The 20,312-nt window shown below is 35.6% G+C and overlaps 1 protein-coding gene across 2 annotated transcripts in view; it reads left to right on the top strand.

Moving 5' to 3' along the window:
• Nucleotides 1-20,312, top strand: part of SEMA3A (semaphorin 3A) — a 612,798-nt gene that overhangs the window by 341,589 nt on the left and 250,897 nt on the right. The window contains exons 1-2 of one of the 2 annotated variants that reach the window (XM_066353929.1): nucleotides 19,103-19,153; nucleotides 19,591-19,784. In XM_066353929.1, the coding sequence (XP_066210026.1) occupies nucleotides 19,673-19,784 (112 nt within the window). In that variant the 5' untranslated portion in view covers nucleotides 19,103-19,153; nucleotides 19,591-19,672. Of the gene's footprint in view, nucleotides 1-19,102; nucleotides 19,154-19,590; nucleotides 19,785-20,312 lie in introns of those variants that run through there. The other variant, XM_066353930.1, reaches the window with a different exon arrangement.

Genomic DNA, 20,312 nt, shown 5'->3' with positions numbered 1-20,312 from the left:
CCAACCTTGTCCTGCATCTCCCAGGAACCATGACAATAGTCAGGAAGTCATTCCTTGCATTTATTGAGGACCCATTGTGTAAAAGGAGTTGCACTAGGAACTTCACAGGAAACAGTCCATGTGAGACTCACCATTGAAGATATCCTGTAATTAAAGCAGTACTAACGACGAGTACATTCATAATATGCACATTTTACTGACAAAATGAATTCATAAGACATGCCCCAAACACAATACATATGTGTAAAGATTTAGTTTATAATGCAAAATAAGTATTGGTGTAACTACAGTTATTATTTTACAAAAATTTGTAGGGATTTAAATATGAAGAAGGGAAAAACGAAATTACAGAGAATGAACTAGGCAAGCAATTCTTACTGTTATATTATATTTACTATAACATATAGATAGAAAAAGATATATTACCCATTTTTTTACATTATCCAATCACTCATTTTTTAGTTGAAAGAAGTATGGAAAATATCACAAAGTCCATTTAATGAAAACACAAAAAAATTAAAAATAACAATTAGGGAAAACATTTAGAATAAAGGCCATCTTGTTTGCAGAACAAACTAAACTCAAAATGACCAAAGTAAGACTGCTGGTTTATTTCTCTTTCTTTTCTAATACTTTTAACATAAATGTATTGCAAAAATATAACAGTTAAATAAATCAGGATGGGAAGAACGCTTTAGTGTCAATCATGTAATTTTTATGAAATTGTATGAGGCAAAAGAAATCTGATCTAGCCGCTGGGTGGCAAACAGCCCACCACTGTTAGATAGCGGGAGTGCCACGTCCTGCATCTTGTTAAATGTAACTCAATCATCTCTATTTCAGCAGAGGGGTCTTTATTTTCATCCTAGCACTCTGGTCTTAAAGTACACTAAAGCTGAAGTTTGTTTAAAGCTACAACATGATTATTCCTATAAAATAATTAGTGACATTTGAAACACTTTCTGACATACTCCATGTAGTAGGAGACTAAGTGGCTTTACCATTTATTCAATTCATATTTGAAAATGCTGCTAACTATATTTAAAACACAGCATTTTTGAGGGAGAACAACATAATGAACTTTTTAAATTTTTTGTATGTTTATAAAACATGATTCTTTCTTTAAAAATCAATGTAACCTATCCCATTACTTATTGCCAATAAACCTAGAAAATTTTGTCATGGACTGATACTTAGGCAAAAACAGAAAGTGTAATTCTATTCAGATTGTGGCAATTATATTTTTATACTTTGTTATGTTTTAACAACTGGCATTTATTATGGAAAGTAAATACAAAAATTGACTCGTTTTGTGAATTAAGATATTCACAATGCATTTTGTGAATCTTAATGACATTTTGTGGGTATCTATCTGTAAATTTGAGAACCTGTTTAATGATAGTTGTGTAATATTAATCATTATCATAGTGTAGCCAGTGTATTTTAACGGTGGTAATAAAGGCAAAGGGGAAATGTTCCTGTTGAAACTATTAGAGTAAAACATTCCACTAGGATGGAAAATTAACTTATTTACCATCCAATCAAGAGTCCCTAGTGTTCTGAAAGCAGCATGAAACAAAACTTGTTGAAGAGTTAAAATACTAAAGAGTGCTATTGACCTATGAGATGTAATGAATTAAAATATAAATAGTAGCAGGAGATATTCCCATAATAGTTGTACAGGTGTTTCACCTGTTGACCTAAACTTCTCTGCTTCCTAAAGTTAAGTATAACACTTATCTGGGAAAATAATTTGCTCTGAATCATGAATACTAACTCATGAAGCCTGCAACTTAGATTATTAAAAACTTCTTGCATGTTGAGAATTTGGTGCTGGTAATGGGTCCTCTACTAATTTAAAGCTTGATTTACCATAAAAGATCATTTCTTTCTATACTGTCCAAGCTGTGAAAGCTGGAAGACTTCAAATCCACATCTGGCCAACTGAATGACCAGCATTTGTTAACAAGTGAAATGCTGCTCTCCTTTAATTGGAAGCTAACTACAGTCACAGGGCTATTAGTGAAAGAAACCTCAGGTTCCTTTGTCTAAGCCATGATTTTTCTGCTTGCTACTGCCTTCTCTACTCTTCATAATTTAATTTAGATATTTGTCACGATTAAACCTCCTTCACTTGATATGTAACTCTGGTGAATAAAAATTTAACATGACATACTTAAAAGACAACTTTTCAACCTATAAAATGAATAGCAACCTAGAGCATTCTTTTTTCATTTTCATCCAACTTTTATATGCATATGTTGGGCAAATAAGTTTGTAAAATTTGTGTTCTTTGATTTTGCTCACTTTTCTTTTTTTTTTTTTTTTAATTTTATTTATTTATTTTTTAATAATTTTATTTTTTTAATGGGGTGACATCAATAAATCAGGATACATATATTCAAAGATAACAAGTCCAGGTTATCTTGTCATTCAATTATGTTGCATACCCACCACCCAAAGTCAGATTGTCCTCTGTCACCTTCTATCTTGTTTTCTTTGTGCCCCTCCCCACCCCCTTTCCCTCTCCCATTCCCCCCTCCCCCCCGTAACCACCACACTCTTATCAATGTCTCTTAGTTTCACTATTATGTCCCACCTACGTATGGAATAATACAGTTCCTGGTTTTTTCTGATTTACTTATTTCGCTTCGTATCATGTTATCAAGGTCCCACCATTTTGCTGTAAATGTTCCGATGTCATCATTTCTTAAGGCTGAGTAGTATTCCATAGTGTATATGTGTCACATCTTCTTTATCCAGTCATCTATTGATGGGCTTTTTGGTTGTTTCCATGTCCTGGCCACTGTGAACAATGCTGCAATAAACATGGGGCTGCATGTGTCTTTACGTATCAATGTTTCTGAGTTTTGGGGATATATACCCAGTAGAGGGATTGCTGGGTCATAAGGTAATTCTATTTTCAGTTTTTTTGAGGAACCACCATACTTTTTTCCATAATGGTTGTACTACTTTACATTCCCACCAACAGTGTATGAGGGTTCCTTTTTCTCCAAGCCTCTCCAACATTTGCTATTACCTGTCTTGCTAATAACAGTTAATCGAACAGATGTGAGGTGGTATCTCATTGCCGTTTTGATTTGCATTTCTCTAATAGCTAAAGAAGATGAGCATCTTTTCATATATCTGTTGGCCATTTGTATTTCTTCCTGGGAGAAGTGTCTATTCATATCCTCTTCCCATTTTTTTATTGGATTGTTTGTTTGTTTGTTGTTGAGTTTTATGAGTTCTTTGTATATTTTGGATATTAGGCCCTTATCTGAGCTGTTGTTTGAAAATATCATTTCCCATTTAGTTGGCTTTCTGTTTATTTTGTTATCAGTTTCTCTTGCTGAGCAAAAACTTCTTAGTCTGATGTAGTCCCATTCATTAATTTTTACCTTCACTTCTCTTGCCATTGGAGTCAAATTCATAAAATGCTCTTTAAAGCCCAGGTCCATGAGTTTAGTACCTATGTCTTCTTCTATGTACTTAATTGTTTCAGGTCTTATGTTTAGATCTTTGATCCATTTTGAGTTAATTTTTGTACAGGGGAGAGACTGTAGTCCAGTTTCATTCTTTTGCATGTGGCTTTCCAGTTTTCCCAGCACCATTTATTGAAGAGGCTTTCTTTTCTCCATTGTGTGTTGTTGGCCCCTTTATCAAAAATTATTTGACTATATATATGTGGTTTTATTTCTGGACTTTCTATTCTGTTCCATTGGTCTGATTGTCTATTTTTCTGCCAATACCATGCTGTTTTGATTGTCGTGGCCCTATAATATAGTTTGAAGTCAGGTATTGTAATGCCCCCAGCTTCATTCTTTTTCTTTAGGATTGCTTTGGCTATTCGGGGTTTTTTATAGTTCCATATAAATCTGATGATTTTTTGCTCTATTTCTTTAAAAAACGTCATTGGAAGTTTGATGGGAATTGCATTAAATTTGTATATTGCTTTGGGTAATATAGCCATCTTGATTATATTTATTCTTCCTAGCCAAGAACAAGGTATATTCTTCCATCTCATTATATCTTTTTCGATTTCCCTTAACAATGGTTTATAGTTTTCATTATATAAGTCCTTTACATTCTTTGTTATGTTTACTCCTAAGTATTTTATTTTTTTTGTTGCAATCGTGAAGGGGATTATTCTTTTGAGTTCCTTCTCAGTTGTTTCATTGTTGGCATATAGAAAGGCTATTGACTTCTGTATGTTAATTTTGTATCCTGCGACCTTACTGTATTGGTTTATTGTTTCTAGTAGTCTTTTTGTGGATTCTTTGGGGTTTTCGATGTATAGGATCATATCATCTGCAAAAAGTGATACCTTTACTTCTTCTTTTCCGATATGGATGCCTTTTATTTCTTTGTCTTGTCTGATTGCTCTGGCTAGAACCTCTAGTACCACATTAAATAAGAGTGGAGAGAGTGGACAACCCTGTCTTGTTCCTGATTTAAGGGGGAAAGCCTTCAGTTTAGTGCCATTTAATATGATGTTAGCTGATGGTTTATCATATATGGCCTTTATCATGTTGAGATATTTTCCTTCTATACCCATTTTGTTGAGAGTCTTAAACATAAAATTGTGTTGTATTTTATCAAAAGCCTTTTCTGTGTCTATTGACAAGATCATGTGGTTTTTGTTCTTTGTTTTGTTGATATGGTGTATTACGTTAACCATTTTACGTATGTTGAACCATCCTTGAGATTCTGGGATGAATCCCACTTGATCATGATGTATTGTTTTTTTAATATGTTGTTGTATTCGATTTGCTAGTACTTTGTTTAGTATTTTAGCATCTGTATTCATTAGAGATATTGCTCTGTACTTTTCTTTTTTTGTGCCCTCCTTGCCTGGTTTTGGTATGAGGGTTATGTTGGCCTCATAAAATGTGTTTGGAAGTATTGCATCTTCTTCAATTTTTTGGAAGACTTTGAGTAGAATAGGAACCAAGTCTTCTTTGAATGTTTGATAAAATTCGCTTGTATAGCAGTCAGGGCCTGGACTTTTATTTTTGGGGAGGTTTTTAATGGGTTTTTTTATTTCTTCTCTACTGATAGGTCTGTTTAGGCTTTCTGCTTCTTCTTGACTCAGTCTAGGAAGGTTGAATTGTTCTAGGAATTTATCCATTTCTTCTAGGTTGTTGAATTTAGTGGCATAAAGTTTTTCATAGTATTCTACAATAATTCTTTGTATATCTACGGTGTCCGTGGTGATTTCTCCTCTTTCATTTTGGATTTTGTTTATATGAGTTCTTTCTCTTTTTTCCTTGGTAAGTCTTGCCAAGGGTTTATCAATTTTGTTGATCTTTTCAAAGAACCAGCTCCTTGTTCTATTAATTTTTTCTATAGTTTTTCTGTTCTCTAATTCATTTCTTTCTGCTCTGATTTTTATTATCTCCTTTCTTCGGCTGGTTTTCGGTTTTCTTTGTTCTTCTTTTTCTAGTTCCTTAAGGTGTGAAGTTAAGTGGTTCACTTGGGCTCTCTCTTGTTTGTTCATATATGCCTGAAGTGATATGAACTTCCCTCTTATCACTGCTTTTGCTGCATCCCATAGATTCTGATATGTCGTATTGTCATTTTCATTAGTCTGTATATATCTTTTGATCTCTGCACTTATTTCTTCTTTGACCCATTCATTTTTTAAAAGTATGTTGTTTAGTTTCCACATTTTTGTGGGATTTTTTTCCTCTTTTTTGCAGTTGAATTCTAGTTTCAAGGCTTTATGATCAGAAAATATGCTTGGTACAACTTCAATTTTTCTGAATTTGCTGATGTTGTTTTTGTGGCCCAACATATGGTCAATTCTTGAGAATGATCCATGTACACTGGAGAAAAATGTATACTCAGTCACTTTGGGATGAAATGTCCTGTAGATGTCTATCATATCCAGGTGCTCTAGTGTTTTGTTTAAGGCCACTATGTCTTTGTTGATTCTCTGTTTGGATGACCGATCTAGAGCCGTCAGCGGTGTATTGAGGTCTCCAAGTATGATTGTGTTTTTGTCAGTTTTTGTTTTAAGATCAATAAGTAGCTGTCTTATATATTTTGGTGCTCCTTGGTTTGTTGCATATATATTAAGAATTGTTATGTCTTCTTGATTCAGTGTCCCCTTAGCCATTATGAAATGGCCATTTTTGTCTCTGAGTACTTTTCCTGTCTTGTAGTCAGCATTATCCGATATGAGTATTGCTACGCCTGCTTTTTTTTGGATGTTATTTGCTTGGAGTATTGTTTTCCAGCCTTTCACTTTGAATTTGTTTTTATCCTTGTTACTTAGATGAGTTTCCTGTAGGCAGCATACAGTTGGATTTTCTTTTTTAATCCATTCTGCTACTCTGTGCCTTTTTATTGGTGAGTTTAATCCATTTACATTTAATGTAATTATTGATACTTGTGAGTTCCCTATTGCCATTTTATATCTTGCTTTCTGTTAGTTTTGTGTCTTGTTTGATCCTTCTCTTTTGTTTTTCTATCTTTTGTTTTTATTTGGTTGTATTCCATACATCTTTCCTCTGTTGCTATCTTTTTTATCTCATGTGCTTCTGTGGTGTTTTTTTCAATGGTGGTTACCTTTGAGTAATGAAAAGGGTCCCTCCCCTGTTCATTGTAGCGAACTATTTTGTGAGTACTTTTGCACTTCATCGTTTTTTGCTACTGTTAATCTCCATCTTCTCCCCCTCTTTCTTTTTGTTGTTGTCACAGTTTAAATTTGGTTTTATTTTGTTCTTCTTGGAGCTTTTACTTGTGGCTCTGTTTTTTTTTTTTTTTGTTCTTTGTATCTGATTGGAGAACCCCCTTTAGTAATTCCTGGAGTGGGGGTTTTCTGATGATAAATTCCCTCATCTTTTCTGTATCTGTGAATGTTTTTATTTCTCCTTCATATTTGAAGGATAGCTTTGATGGGTATAGTATTCGTGGCTGAAAGTTCCTCTCTTTCAGGACTTTAAATATTGGGGTCCACTCTCTTCTAGCTTGTAGAGTTTCTGCTGAGAAATCTGATGATAATCTAATGGGCCTTCCTTTATATGTTGTATTCTTCTATTCCCTGGCTGCCTTGAGAATTTTTTCTTTGCTGTTGGTTTGTGTCAATTTCATTATGATATGCCTTGGAGTAGGTTTGTTGGGGTTAAGAAAACTCGGAGTTCTGTTTGCTTCTTGAACTTGAGGCTTTAGTTCTTTCCACAGGCTTGGGAAGTTCTCATCTATTATTTGTTTGAGTATGTTCTCCATTCCATTTTCTCTCTCTTCTCCCTCTGATATACCTATTATTCTTATGTTATTCTTTTTGATGGAGTCAGATAATTCTTGTAGGGCTATCTCATTTTTTTTTAATTTTTGAGTCTCTTTCTTCTTCTCTCTGTTGTGCCTCAAGTTGCTTGTCTTCTATTTCACTAATCCTCTCTTCTATCTGACCTGTTCTATTAGCTAAGCTTGTTACTTCGTTTTTCAGCTCGTGAATTGAGTTTTTCATCTCTGTTTGATTTGTTTTTATAGTTTCAATTTCCTTGGACATATATTCTTTGTGTTCATTGAGTTGTTTTCTGAGCTTCCTAAATTGCCTTTCTGTGTTTTCTTGTATATCTCGGAGGATTTTTAGGATTTCTATCTTGAATTCTCTGTCATTTAGCTCCAAGGTTTCCAATACATTAAATTTTTTCTCCATAGATTTTTCCTCATCTACTTGTGTTATCTCTCTTTCTTTTGTATCCATGATATTCGATTTTCTCTTCCTTAATGGCATCTGAGGGTGGTTTTGTTGATAGTATTAATGAGATTTAATAAAGATTAAAAAGTTAAAAAAATAATAAAAAAATAAAAAATCGAAAATAGTTGTTTTTTTTTAAAAAAATTAATAATGAAATAAAGAAAAATAAAATAAAATAAAAATTTTTTTAAAAAGGAAATTATTCCCCCCCTCCTTTTTTCCTCTCCTCTCCTCTCCCCTCTTTCTTGAGAAAATCTTGTGGTGAACTGTGAATTATAACAAACAATGCCTGTGATGGAGGGCCTGAATTGGGGAAAAGTAATAAAGGGGCAAAAAAAAAAAAAAAAAGAAAAAAAAAAAAAGAAAAACGAGAAAAAGAAAAAAAAAAGAAGAAAAAAAAAGAGCGTATGGACCCACAAAAAGCAAATAAGGAAAAAATTTGGGTCAAGAATAAAATTAATTGCTTTTAGGTGTTGGTTTTCTAAGAGTTATGATGAGAGGAATAAGAGGAAAACGGAAAAATGGGGAGACAAATTAAAAAATTACTATTGTATTTAGTGGAACAAGAACTAGATAAAATGGAGAGCCAGGGATGGGAGCACTGCTAGTGAGTTAAAAAGGTGAAATAAAAAATCCCCAAAATGCCACAAACATAAGTTTGAGTCCCAGATAAGATAATTTGTTTGTTATTGAGGTTTGAATGAGAGGAGATGTAAAGGAGAAAGGAAGAAACTAATATAGAGGGAGAAAAGAAAGAGAGAGAGAGAAAAAAAGAGGGAACCACTAATAGAAGAAAAAAGAAAGGAGAGAGAGAGAGTTAAGGGTTTTGGAGTGCAACCCTCATAGAGAGAAAGGAAGAGAAGAGAAAAGATAATGGGAGATGTAACACTTATGGGTAGTATAGTTCAAGGAGAGGAGAGAGTGAGACTGGCAGAGAGTTAATCGGCCAAATTGGAGGAGGAAAAAAAGTATCAAGAATGAAGATAAGAGAAACAAATGAACAAATATAATAAAATGGGATAGGTTATAAAGTCTGCAGATTATTCTTGATTTTGAGAGGTTGTCTTCTTGCTTTTTCTTTTCTCTCCCTCTTCCTGGTCGGTGACTCTGTACCCCGGGTTCTGCCCCTTTGGCACACTCAGGTAGAAGTTTGCAGTTGATAAGTCTCTATGGCAATGTCATGTATTGTGCTTTAGTCTCGTTGGCAGTCGAGGCTCATTAGCATTTATAGGCTCCGACAGTGAGAGAGTCCGTGTTCCTGGAGCCTTTCTCCTAGTCTTTCCTTCCTCAATTAGTAGCCTGATAATCCAGCTATGGGGTTGCTGCTGCCTCTGCCTGGATAGTAAGAGGCTCAAAGAGCTGGCAACTTCCCACTCTATTTCCACTCAGCACAGGGCTCTGGGTAAGGCTCAGTCAGTCAGAGCTGCTAGCATAATCAGGCGGGCTTTCCGCCCACTCAAAGACCTCTGGCTCTGTCTGCCACTCTGTCCGGTAACACAGGCGGGCGCCCACTTCCGGGGCACTTGGAGGAAACTCTCACTCACTGGCTGCGCGCACAGACCAGGATATCCGGCCAGCAGTCTCACGCTCTGAGTGAAACCCCCAACCGCAGGGAAAAGTTGCAGTGTTGGAATTGAGTCTCGCTCTGTCCCCGTGCGCGGCTTTTGCAAGGCGCTGGGGCGGCCCGAGATTCCGCTTTGGCCCACACAAAGGCCCCTGACTCTGCCCCTCTGTGCGATAACACGGGCGCGCACTGCCGAGGCACTCGGAGGAATCTCTCATTCACTATCTGCACGCGCAAACCCGGATATGAGGCCGGCTGCGTTTTCCTCTGAGTGAAACCCCTTCCAGCACGGAAAATTTCCACCATTGGAATTAGTTCTCACTCCCTCCCATGCGTGGCTTTCCCAGGGCACTGGGGCTGCCCAGAGACTCTGCCCTCGGCCCACAGCAAGGCCTCTGACCCTTCCTCTCCGTGGGGCAACACGGGCACCCACTCTCGGGGCCTAGGAAGATATCTTTCGCCCACTAACTGCGCACCAACCAGGAGACCGGGTAAAATGGCCGCCCCGCTTGTCTTTCTTTGTTTGGGTTTGGCACGAGTGTTAGCTTGTATTGCTCGGGTTGCCACAGGATCAGATTTTCCTCGGCTTGGATCTCCATGCCACAGCCTGGTTCGGCCGTTTGTGCCGCGGCCTGGATCTATTCACCCCCTTTGCCCGCCTCAGTTTCTATATTCACAGTTACCAGAGAAAGCCGCCCTGTTTAGGTTAGTGAGGAAGGCGGAGCATTTCTTATTCCCTATTTCCTTCGGCGTTTGGTTATATATTTAGCCAATTTTTCACTCGACCATACCTTTGGGTGTATTGCGAAGCATCTGGAGGCTCCAAGTATAGGTTTTTCTGTTTCTGGTTGAAGATCTTGTTGAGTTTTGGGGGAGATTTATCGGAATCGCTTCCTACCCCGCCATTACTCTGACGTCATCTGAAATATAATTTTTCTTTGCTCACTTTTATTGTTAAAAATGGCTACCGCCCACCAGAAAGGGCTAATTACTTTCCTGCCTGGGAAGGGCCATTGTTATGCTAATGTGTGCTGGAGGAGGGGTTTTAGCTCCAGGAAGTTTTAAGAAGAGAGGAAGAAGGAGGCCATGTTTTTTGCAGAGTGAGAGCAGGGAGGAAGTGCACTGAGGAGAAAAAGCAGCCAAGATGGCAGGGTGCTGAAGGAGAAGCCAGTTTATAAAGATAAGAAGAAAGAAGGAGATGGGGAACCAGAGGGGACTGAGTCTGGTCAGGGGGCCTTTGATTCTAGGAAAACCCTGATGTGTCAGAGGCCCCTGACCTTACCGCATACTATAGTATTCTCAAGGGGTTGTATTTTCTTTCTCCAAAAGAGCATTTTTGAATTGATGTTGTATTTTTATCCAACAATATCTACAAGATAGATATTAACTATGGCTCCCCATAGTCAATTCTGATGCTCGACCAATCTCTTTGATTATAGTGTCCAACCCCATGGTGTTTCGAAGTGGAAACTCTGCCTGGGAAGACCCACTCCCGAGATGCCCTGTATTAGGCAATGTCAAATAGGACAGCAGCCACTGGGAAGCAGGGCAACAGCCAATTTTATTTCTAGACCATGAAACAAACATTTCAATTAGATTGCTTCAAATGGTAATCTTGTGATTTAAATACAGATGTCCTGTCTCATATAATACATGCATTATTTCCATTTAGTGAATTGTGAATTTCTTTCTGGGAGTTTTATAACCACTATTCTGAATTATTTTAATGAAAAAAAAGAGAACTTGTTGCTTTCTGGAAACATTGTATAATGCTTATTTTTATTAACATCTATGTTAGCAACATACTGTAATAATAAAGAAGACTATAGAAAATCTGAAGATAGGTCTTTAATTTAAAAAGAAATATATAATTAGATAAAAATAATAATTAGAAGAAAACAATGAAATTTTCTATGCTTTGAAGGAGAAACAAACATTTGATTTTATGGACTATAATATGGTTACTTTAGCCGAATTATAAGGGAAAAGAGCTCCCAGAATGCTCAGAAAAATTCTGGAAAATATGCAAGGTTTTTTTCTTTTTCTTTCTAGTAAGCAATCTTATATCCTGAATCCCTAAGCAAAATCTTAATATAGGCAAATTAACTTTAGTAGAATACAATAGTTTATAATCATGAGTAACCCAACAAAATATGTAGACAATCTAGCATCTTCTATAATAATAGAGAATATATTACTAGAATAAATGAAAGCAGAAACAGGCTTTGATGAAAAGCAAAGAGCAGGAGAGATGTATTTTCTTATTTTTTTTAGGAGAGATATATTTTTTAAAAAATAAATAAATAATGTACTCTAGGCCCAAAATAGATACAGAAAGCTTTGTAGACAGTTTTACAATATTATGATTTGTGGTAGGAAGTTAAAAAAAAAAAAAGATAAATTGGCATTAGTTACCAGGAATATACATCATTATTCTCAAAAAACTTGTAATTTGTTTTACAAGCCATAATGTTTGACACCTAGGCACCTCTCAAAATTTTGTTAACTGAATGGGTAAACATTAAAGAAACAATGCAAGAAATATAAGTAAAATGTTTTCAAAGGTGACTGGTTTTGAAAGTAAAAAAGAATATATTTAGAATTACGTCTCTGGGACCAAATTATTTGTGTTACATACAGTAATACACACCTATAGATCTGTGGTGACAGCTTAAGAAATAGATTACCACATTTAGCTTGATTCACATAAATTTAGCTTTCTTATTTCTCTAAGAGTCTTTGTTTTTTGCTTAACAGAATTGCAGTAGGTTTCACGGCTTCTGAAATCTTCTGTAATTGTTTCATATGTCCAAATAGCACTATCCAACTATCTGATTCTATTTAAAAATCAAATGGCATTCCTGTAAAGACACAGAATAAGAAATAAATTTTTGTTCAAAACTGCAGGTTCAAAAAATTAACAAATGTTTTTCTTATGTATAATCAGCCTTACAGTTGTTGCAGTTCATTGCTAAAGTTCTTTAATTGAGATAGTAGAGTAAAAAACTGTGAGGTTACAATTTGATATTGTGAACATTATTTTTACTGTCTCAAAATGTGTTCTATAAAATTCTGCCTATTAGATGATTGGGGGTCTTTAAAGTGTTTTAAGTTATAAAGTCATGTAAAAAAACAGCAAGGGAATAATCACATTGTCATTTAAGTCCTCAAGTCAAACCATTTTCAACTTGGATCTGTAATTTAAGAAGAGTCAAGGTTAGATGTATTGGATGCTGTTTTTTTCCCCATGAATAATCAGGAGGGAGAAAATGAATTTATGTTGATTGATTTTCGAAGAGATTAATTCTTTGGATTTTCCCCGAGGAATAATGGGGAAGACTTGAATTCTCTTCATAAATCATTTGTTAATAATAAAAAAAAATTGTTAACTAATAAACAAGCCATTCCCTAATCACTCCCATAAGGTAACAGCTGCTCCTGTAACCAATGCAGTGAAATGAAACCTTGTATATAATTCTAACCCACTCCCATGCCACAAAAGAAAAATGGGGGTTCAGAGACTGGACCAAATAATATTTAACATTTGAGACCATAGAGAATATGAAAGAAAATAATTTAAATCTCTTTTTCCTTACACCTGAAATTTGGAGAAATTGTACCCTTAAAAAGCAGAATGCACTATAGTTTTGGAGTCACCATGCACCAAACGGTTGGTTTTGCCATTATAATAAACTCTTTTAAAGAGTTTTAATTCTAGATTTCAGCATTCTTATTCCCTATCATTATCAATTGCAAATTCTTCAAAAACATTTTTTTTAAAGGAAAGGGTTGCTTTTAGATAAGAGAGATTTTATTTAACTTACATCTGAAGGACAACATTCTTTTCAGTGAGTAACAAAGGCAAACTATATGCACCAGCTTTGCCTGAGTCAGATGTAAAGTAAGCCTTTAAACAATGCTGCCTAATTTTTTCACTTTGCTTGGTATAGATCTGTTTATTTCTTTATTCAGTTAGAAGGTGTGTGATATGCTTTTAATAAAAGTGAATAACTAATAACTTCATATCCTGAAACACTCAACAGCCAACTTGCTTATTTCATTTGTATTCTACGGATGCCTCATTTTTTCCTCCTCACTGCCTATCCTGTACTGATCAGTATGAACAATGGGATTTTTGTCTTACTTGAAAACTTTCTTGTTCCATTTGAGTTGAGGTGGAGACACTCTCACTTAAATAAAAAGTCAGGTATTTTCATATTTTCAATGTCTTATTATTTCAATATGTTAATTTTCAGGAATGCTGCATTCACTTATCAGATGATCTAATAAAGAAGCTGTAAATGGTGACTAGCTCTTTAAATAGATGGGAAAATAAAATAAAAAAATTCCATGCTTAAAACATTTTGAAATGTTGAAACATATGATTGATTTAAGCAGTCAAGAAAAAAACATTTATCAAAAGAAATGATAAATCATGATCTTATAGCTGGATTTTAGCCACTTTTGGCAACATGGATACTAAACATAAACAAAATTTTATACCTCTCTTGTTTAGTCACCCTCTGCCATCACCTATTTGAACTTAGTAACCCTAATAAAACTCACCTACTAGACCCGCGAATCAAATTCTCGATGAAAGGGAAGCATCCACCTCACATAACCACTGAAGAGCTCCCCCTATAATTTTGAAACCCTTAAATGTTTAAGTTCTTCTTAAAACCTACAGATAAAAACAATGTGACTGGTCAGTCTGGTCTCTTTCTGCATTGATTTAACATTTATTACTTCAATTCACTTGAAAAAGTAGGAGTCTTTTAAGTACCTACTTACCTTAAAGTAATATCATGAACACTGCTGTCACAAGAGAAAACACAAAACTGGTTTTTTTTTTCTAACTGCTACAAATTCAGTTCAGAAGAACAAGCTTATTTTACAGAAATTTGTATTCATGGATTCATGAAGGGAGGGGGAGGGTGTGGGAGTGGCAAGGAAAAGGGTTGAGTGAATGCTTCCCTGGAGATTGAATTCCCTGTGCCTTTTACCAAGGCTTCCTCTCAACTCACGCTTTTATATGTTGCTTATACTAAAAGCATTTACAACAGTCAGATTATGAAAAGTTTAATAATTTCTTCAATATTGCTTTTCAGCTGCCACCCCCAGTGTCCAGTGACTACTGTAGTCGTTCTTAAATAGCTATCATCTTTGGCTAGAATGAGTAAAACATCAACCATTTCATTTTTCCAATTAATAGGATGTCTTCTGATATTCTATAGAGTATTTTCACCCAAACAATTCTTTTTTAGAAAAAAAAAGAAAGTTCAAATAACTTGTACCAGAAAAACCCTCATTAAAAATGGATTTCCAACTTGAGATATTAGAGCAAGGGCAAATGTTCGACTATGCCATTTGCTTTAATTCTGTTGATCATTGGCCTTTCTCATACACTAATGAAACATTCCTTTGAAGAAAAAAAATAGGAAATAACAGATGTGAGATAAAGCTAATATAAGTTTTTACATAACTCAACTGAACAACATCTTGGAAAGAACACTGATATTTTTTTAATCTTATTTTTATTAATTTTAATGCAGTGACATTGATAAATCAGGGTTCATATGTTCCGAGAAAACATCTCCAGATTATTTTGACATTTGAATATGCTGCATACCCCTCACCCAAAGTCAAATTGTCTTCTGTCACCTTCTATCTGGTTTTCTTTGTGCCCCTCCCCTCCCTCCACTCCCTCTCTCTCCTTCCTCACCCCGTTCCCACCCCCCAACCCCCCCCCCCCGTTACCATCACATTCTTGTCCATGTCTCTGAGTCTCATTTTTATGTCTCATCTATGTATGGATTCATATAGTTCTTAGTGTTTTTTGGTTTACTTATTTCACTCCGTATAATGTTATCAAGGTCCATCCATGTTATTATAAATGATCCGATGTCATCATTTTTTACGGCTGAGTAGTATTCCATAGTATATATGTACCAAAGTTTTTTAATCCACTCGTCCTCTGACGGACACTTGGGCTGTTTCCAGATCTTCACTGTTGTGAACAATGCTGCCATAAACATGGGGTGCATTTCTCATTCTGGAACAGTGCTATGGTGTCCTTGGGGTATATTCCTAAAAGTGGGATAGCTGGATCAAAAGGCAGTTCGATTTTCAGTTTTTTTGAGGAATCTCCATACTGTTTTCCACAGAGGCTGCACCAGTCTGCATTCCCACCAGCAGTGCAGGAGGGTTCCCTTTCCTCCACATCCTTGCCAGCACTTATTCTGCATTGTTTTCTTGATGAGCGCCATTTGACCAGTGTGAAGTGATACCTCATTGTGGTTTTATATTTTTGTTTGTCTTTAATTTTTTTTTTTTTTGGTGATGTTTCTTAGAAAAAATAATAAAGTAACTCATTTTGAAGGTCTCAACTCAGCTATTTATCTGAAGGAGGTCATCTTCTTCTTTGGCACATGTTTTTTGAGGGTGTTCCTCTATCTAACCACAATAAAACAGTGGTGAAGTGATGTTACAGGGAGAGACAAGGGTGTTTAATAAAGTATGCCATAACTTTAAGTACATTTAATACAGTAAATCTTCTAAATACATCTAAAATATACATACATTTCCTATATTCTTTTATACATGTATGTAGCAAATGTTTTCACCTATTATTTACAGAAAGAGTCAGAGTATCTATTACAAGGGGGAATATCTGAAAGACTATCTCACAAATGTGAACAATTTCTGCTTTTAAATGGCAATGTTTATTGTCATCCCAATTTGTTTTATGACAAAGAGCAAAATTTAAGAGTAAGCCTTTTAAATACATAGTATATACACATTGGTTTTGTGCAATTAATCAAAAGGTCAGAAATACATTTCTAATAGAGACAGCTTTAATATGTATCTTCTATGACTATACAATTTTTTTTTTTTTTAATGAAAAGCAAGAGTTAACCAACCTGTTGTGAGGCTGGAAGTGTTGTTTCTCTAGACAATCAAGCAAACCACGGCTGTTTTTGTAATCCACTTCAATATGGAGTGGGGTGAGGTTAAAAACCACTGATTCATTTGACAGAAATGTATACAACAGCGTAATCATCATATTAAGCACCTGCTCAAATTTGACTCAGTTATAGGAGTTAATCATTTGAAACTTAAGAAGATATTAGGAATTCAGTTGCAAGTAGACTTAATTATAGCACATGATGTAGACTGTGGGTTAAAAAGTAATAGAAAGTAGAGAGATTGCTTTGAGAAAGAAGCAAAATAACATTTTCATTGTTAACTTAAATAAAATTCAACATTAAAAGGTCAATATAATTTTTTCTGACTTTTAAGAAGTAGTAAATCCAGTCAAATCAATGATTAAAATGACAAATTCATCAGGCCTGACCATGTCAAGGTTGAGTCCACAGACTCTTCGAGCAAGGAATGATGTTCCTTGAGTGAGAGAAGGGGTCGGGTGGGGAGGGGGGTGAACCCAAATCTACATGTCATTTCTGCAGCCAGATTCCATAAGTTCTGATAAACACCCATTCGGGTCCATCCCTCTCTGTTGAGAAACAGCTTAAAACTTGATTATCCCTCACCTCTTTGGTGATATAAAAGAAAAGTTGAAAATGACCTTATTTAACTCTGACCAAAGTCAAAGACTGAAAGAGGTGATCATATGAGATTCCTAATACTATTAAGTATTTTATAGTTATGTACTTTCTTTTTCCTTTTTTTTTTTAATCATGGTTAAAACACCTATATGGTAGTACTTGATGCTTACCTAAAGAGTTTATAACTTTTACGTTTTCTAAAATTATACAGATAAGTAAATGTAAATGTGAATTTATTAAACTTTCAAACATCTAAAAAACAGAAAGTAAGAATATATCAAATATAAATAAACATAACAAGGTTTTATTTTGTTTTAGTTTTTTAATTACATGTGTGTATCTAAACACGGGGGTGTCTATGTTATCAAATTACAAACTTCAACATTAATTTAAATTATTTGTTTTACAAAATGAAGTAAGTCTGTCCTTATTTTGTGGTTCAAAATCCAGATAGAATGCCTTTGTTCCTTGTGCAGTCAATTTTGAACATCTTTTAACTAAATTTTACCTATAATCTTTTATTTTCCTGGAACACATAAAAATGTTTCGGGATTAGTCATTATGCTAGTGAAATAGATACATTTCTAAATTTGTTTATCCTGTTTAGTTTTGACTAATATAAACTTGCCCTTTTACTCTAGGTAATAAGAGCTAGAGAAAAATAAATATTTTAAGACATTTAAAATATGTATTAATGAAAATGCTACAACTATTGAAAGCATTCAAACTGATTATTTGTGATATTTCAATAGGATAATTCATTAGTGCAGTCTTCTAAGTAATCCCAGAGGGGCATAAATTCCTTTGCAGAATGAATGTCTATAGAGAATAATCCATGGAAGACAGACAAGCCTCTTGTCATTTGTAGCCTTAATCCATTGCCTAGAGCGTGAAAAGTGCTCAGGGTAACAAGTGTGGGAATCAGTAAAATCAACATTATTTTTGGATTTTATTTTCTTAACAATACTGACTGATCAATAGGCTTGTGGTAACCGACAAGTACAATATGGTCTGTTTGATGAATCAATCTAGTGAAGTAGAGACAGTCCCTCTGCCCGTTATCCGGTTTCCCTCCTACCTTAAATCCTGTTCATTCTGTCCATCCTACTCCTTCTCCACCTACACACACACACAAACACACACACACACACACAGAGAGAGAGAGAGAGAGAGAGAGAGATGAGGGGATGCTCTTTATGGGTCTAATGAAAGCTGCAGTGACAATGCTCAGATCATTTTTTATAAGACTACTAAACCACTTTCAATGAGTGTTTTTGTTTTCAATTGTGAGATTCGCCCTTATCTTTCAGCTGAGAAATATTTGTATTATTGAAGAAGAGTTGGAGTAGGGGCCAGAGAGAGTGCAGGGCAGAAAAAATTGGGGAGTAAAGAAGTGAAAGTTCTGTCCTCTTAACTTTTATATGCCTCACCCCCCCCCTCCACATACACACACACAAAATCCTACAAGAATATCACTTTGGGAAAAATTAAAAGAAGAGGAAGTTTAAACACCTAGGAAAGAGCTAATGCAATTATATGACTGCCTGAATACAGAAAACATAGTAACCCTTATCAGCTCAGGAAGACAGAGATACCCCTTTATGTTGGTCCTTGCTACTCAGCAGAGACTTCTGTGAACTTCGTCATCTTCCTCTGCCCTTTAAGCCAAAACTCTGGAAGTGGCTTTAATTAATGAGATCTGATGCCTTAAAAACGTTAGCCAGAGCACTCCAGAAGCTGGAAAACCATAGATGTTTTTAAATTCTGAGTATCCTTTTGAGAATACCCTGTTGTTATTTATAATTCTCAGTGGACCTGTATTTGTCTTGAACTGATTGTTGAAATGGGCTTTACTAGGAATTTCTCTGCTGAAATTGCAGTGGGGCGGAGAAGGGGGTGGTGGAGCCAAGTGGGCCTGTAGGGAGGAGGGAAGGATTTCTAACAAGGCTTTAAAACCTTCAGTGATTAAAGTTATATTAATGAAAGGATATACAGATACACATATATACATATGCATATATTTACCTATACATATACATATAATGCACAAGTGGAGCAGAAATATATAATGAGCATGAGTTATAAATTACGTAGGTAGCAGAATTCAGATTTTTTAAATCAAAATTGCACCTAAAAATGGCTATAAAACAACGCTTGCCTTGGGAAGTAAATTTATAGCTCCATGCCTTTCACAGGCACGCTGGAGGGTTCTGCTCCCAGCTCTAATCGCCACGAGATGTTTTTTGCATGTGTTGTGTGACAGGAGGGAAGGGGAGTGGGTTGAGCTCGCCTGTTCTCCCATTGTCAGCCAGTCTAGTGAGTGTTGGGAAAACCTGTCTGTGGGATCTTGTGTCATCTCTCCCTACATGTGTACAGGAAAAGTCCGCGCTGCTCACGGTTCCTCTCTCTCTTTCTCTGTTTCCCTTTCATTCTGCTTCCCCGGAGCCGAATGAAGCAGGGAGCAGGATTAGAGTCTGCCACCGGCAATCAGAAGAGCCCAGATAAAAGGAACTGCTTCTTAAGCACCACTGCCTCAGCCCCTCTTAGTTTTTTTTTTTTTTTTTTCCTTTCCACACAACAGTTGTCCCTCATTATCCGGTGCCTAGTTCGATTTTGTTTTTCTTTTTCTTTTTTGGAGGTTTTGAAGTTTCTGTGTTTCGGTGGCTGTTACAGAAGAGGTGTTAGTGTTGCGAAGAAGTCTTGATTGTCTGCATTTATGAATGAAACTGACCTAAATCACCTGTTACCTCCAGTTTTCAGATTGTTGGAACTTCTCTGGCCACACAATACAGGAGGGAAGACCGAAGCAGCCTAGGGACCTCCCGCGTCTGCAGCATGGGCTGCTTCACGAAGACTGTCTGCCTTTTCTGGGGAGTGTTACTTACAGCAAGAGCGAACTATCAAAACGCGAAGAACAATGTGCCAAGGCTGAAATTATCCTACAAAGGTAAGTCTTTATTTTTTTTTTCTTTTATTTGGCTAGTTTTGTGATGTCCCCAATACCCTCTCTTTTCATCCCTTGAACTCCCTCCCTACCCAAATCATAAAACCTTTAGTTTAACCTGGGGGACCTATGTGACTGTGTGTGTCTTTCTGAGATGATTTAAGCACTTTTTTACAAAAACATGTCTTCTGTTTGATATGACAATTTAAATGCAAACAAAGAACATTTAATCACATTTGCAGAGAGGAGCTGAATGCCTGGAAAATGCTGATCTGTAAATGTGATCCTATGTTCCGTTAATTTTTCTGATCCTACTTCTTTTACAATATTTTTTAAAACTACTATTACAAAAATGATCTCTTTGTAGATGTTCGTGGCTCACCTATAATAATTGTTATGATAAATTGTATTTTCTTAGTTTTAGACACTAAATGGTTAATCATCATCATGAATATTCAGTTTGTTCGAATCTGACAATCAGATGCTTAACATAAGCAGTAGATGGATCATGGTTTGCCAAGAGAATATAAA

The sequence above is a fragment of the Saccopteryx leptura genome, chromosome 12 (genome assembly GCF_036850995.1).
Source record: "Saccopteryx leptura isolate mSacLep1 chromosome 12, mSacLep1_pri_phased_curated, whole genome shotgun sequence".
NCBI classification, from domain to species: Eukaryota; Metazoa; Chordata; class Mammalia; order Chiroptera; family Emballonuridae; genus Saccopteryx; species Saccopteryx leptura.
The sequence above is the reverse complement of the archived record's forward strand: the minus strand, read 5'-3'. Positions and strand labels throughout refer to the sequence as shown.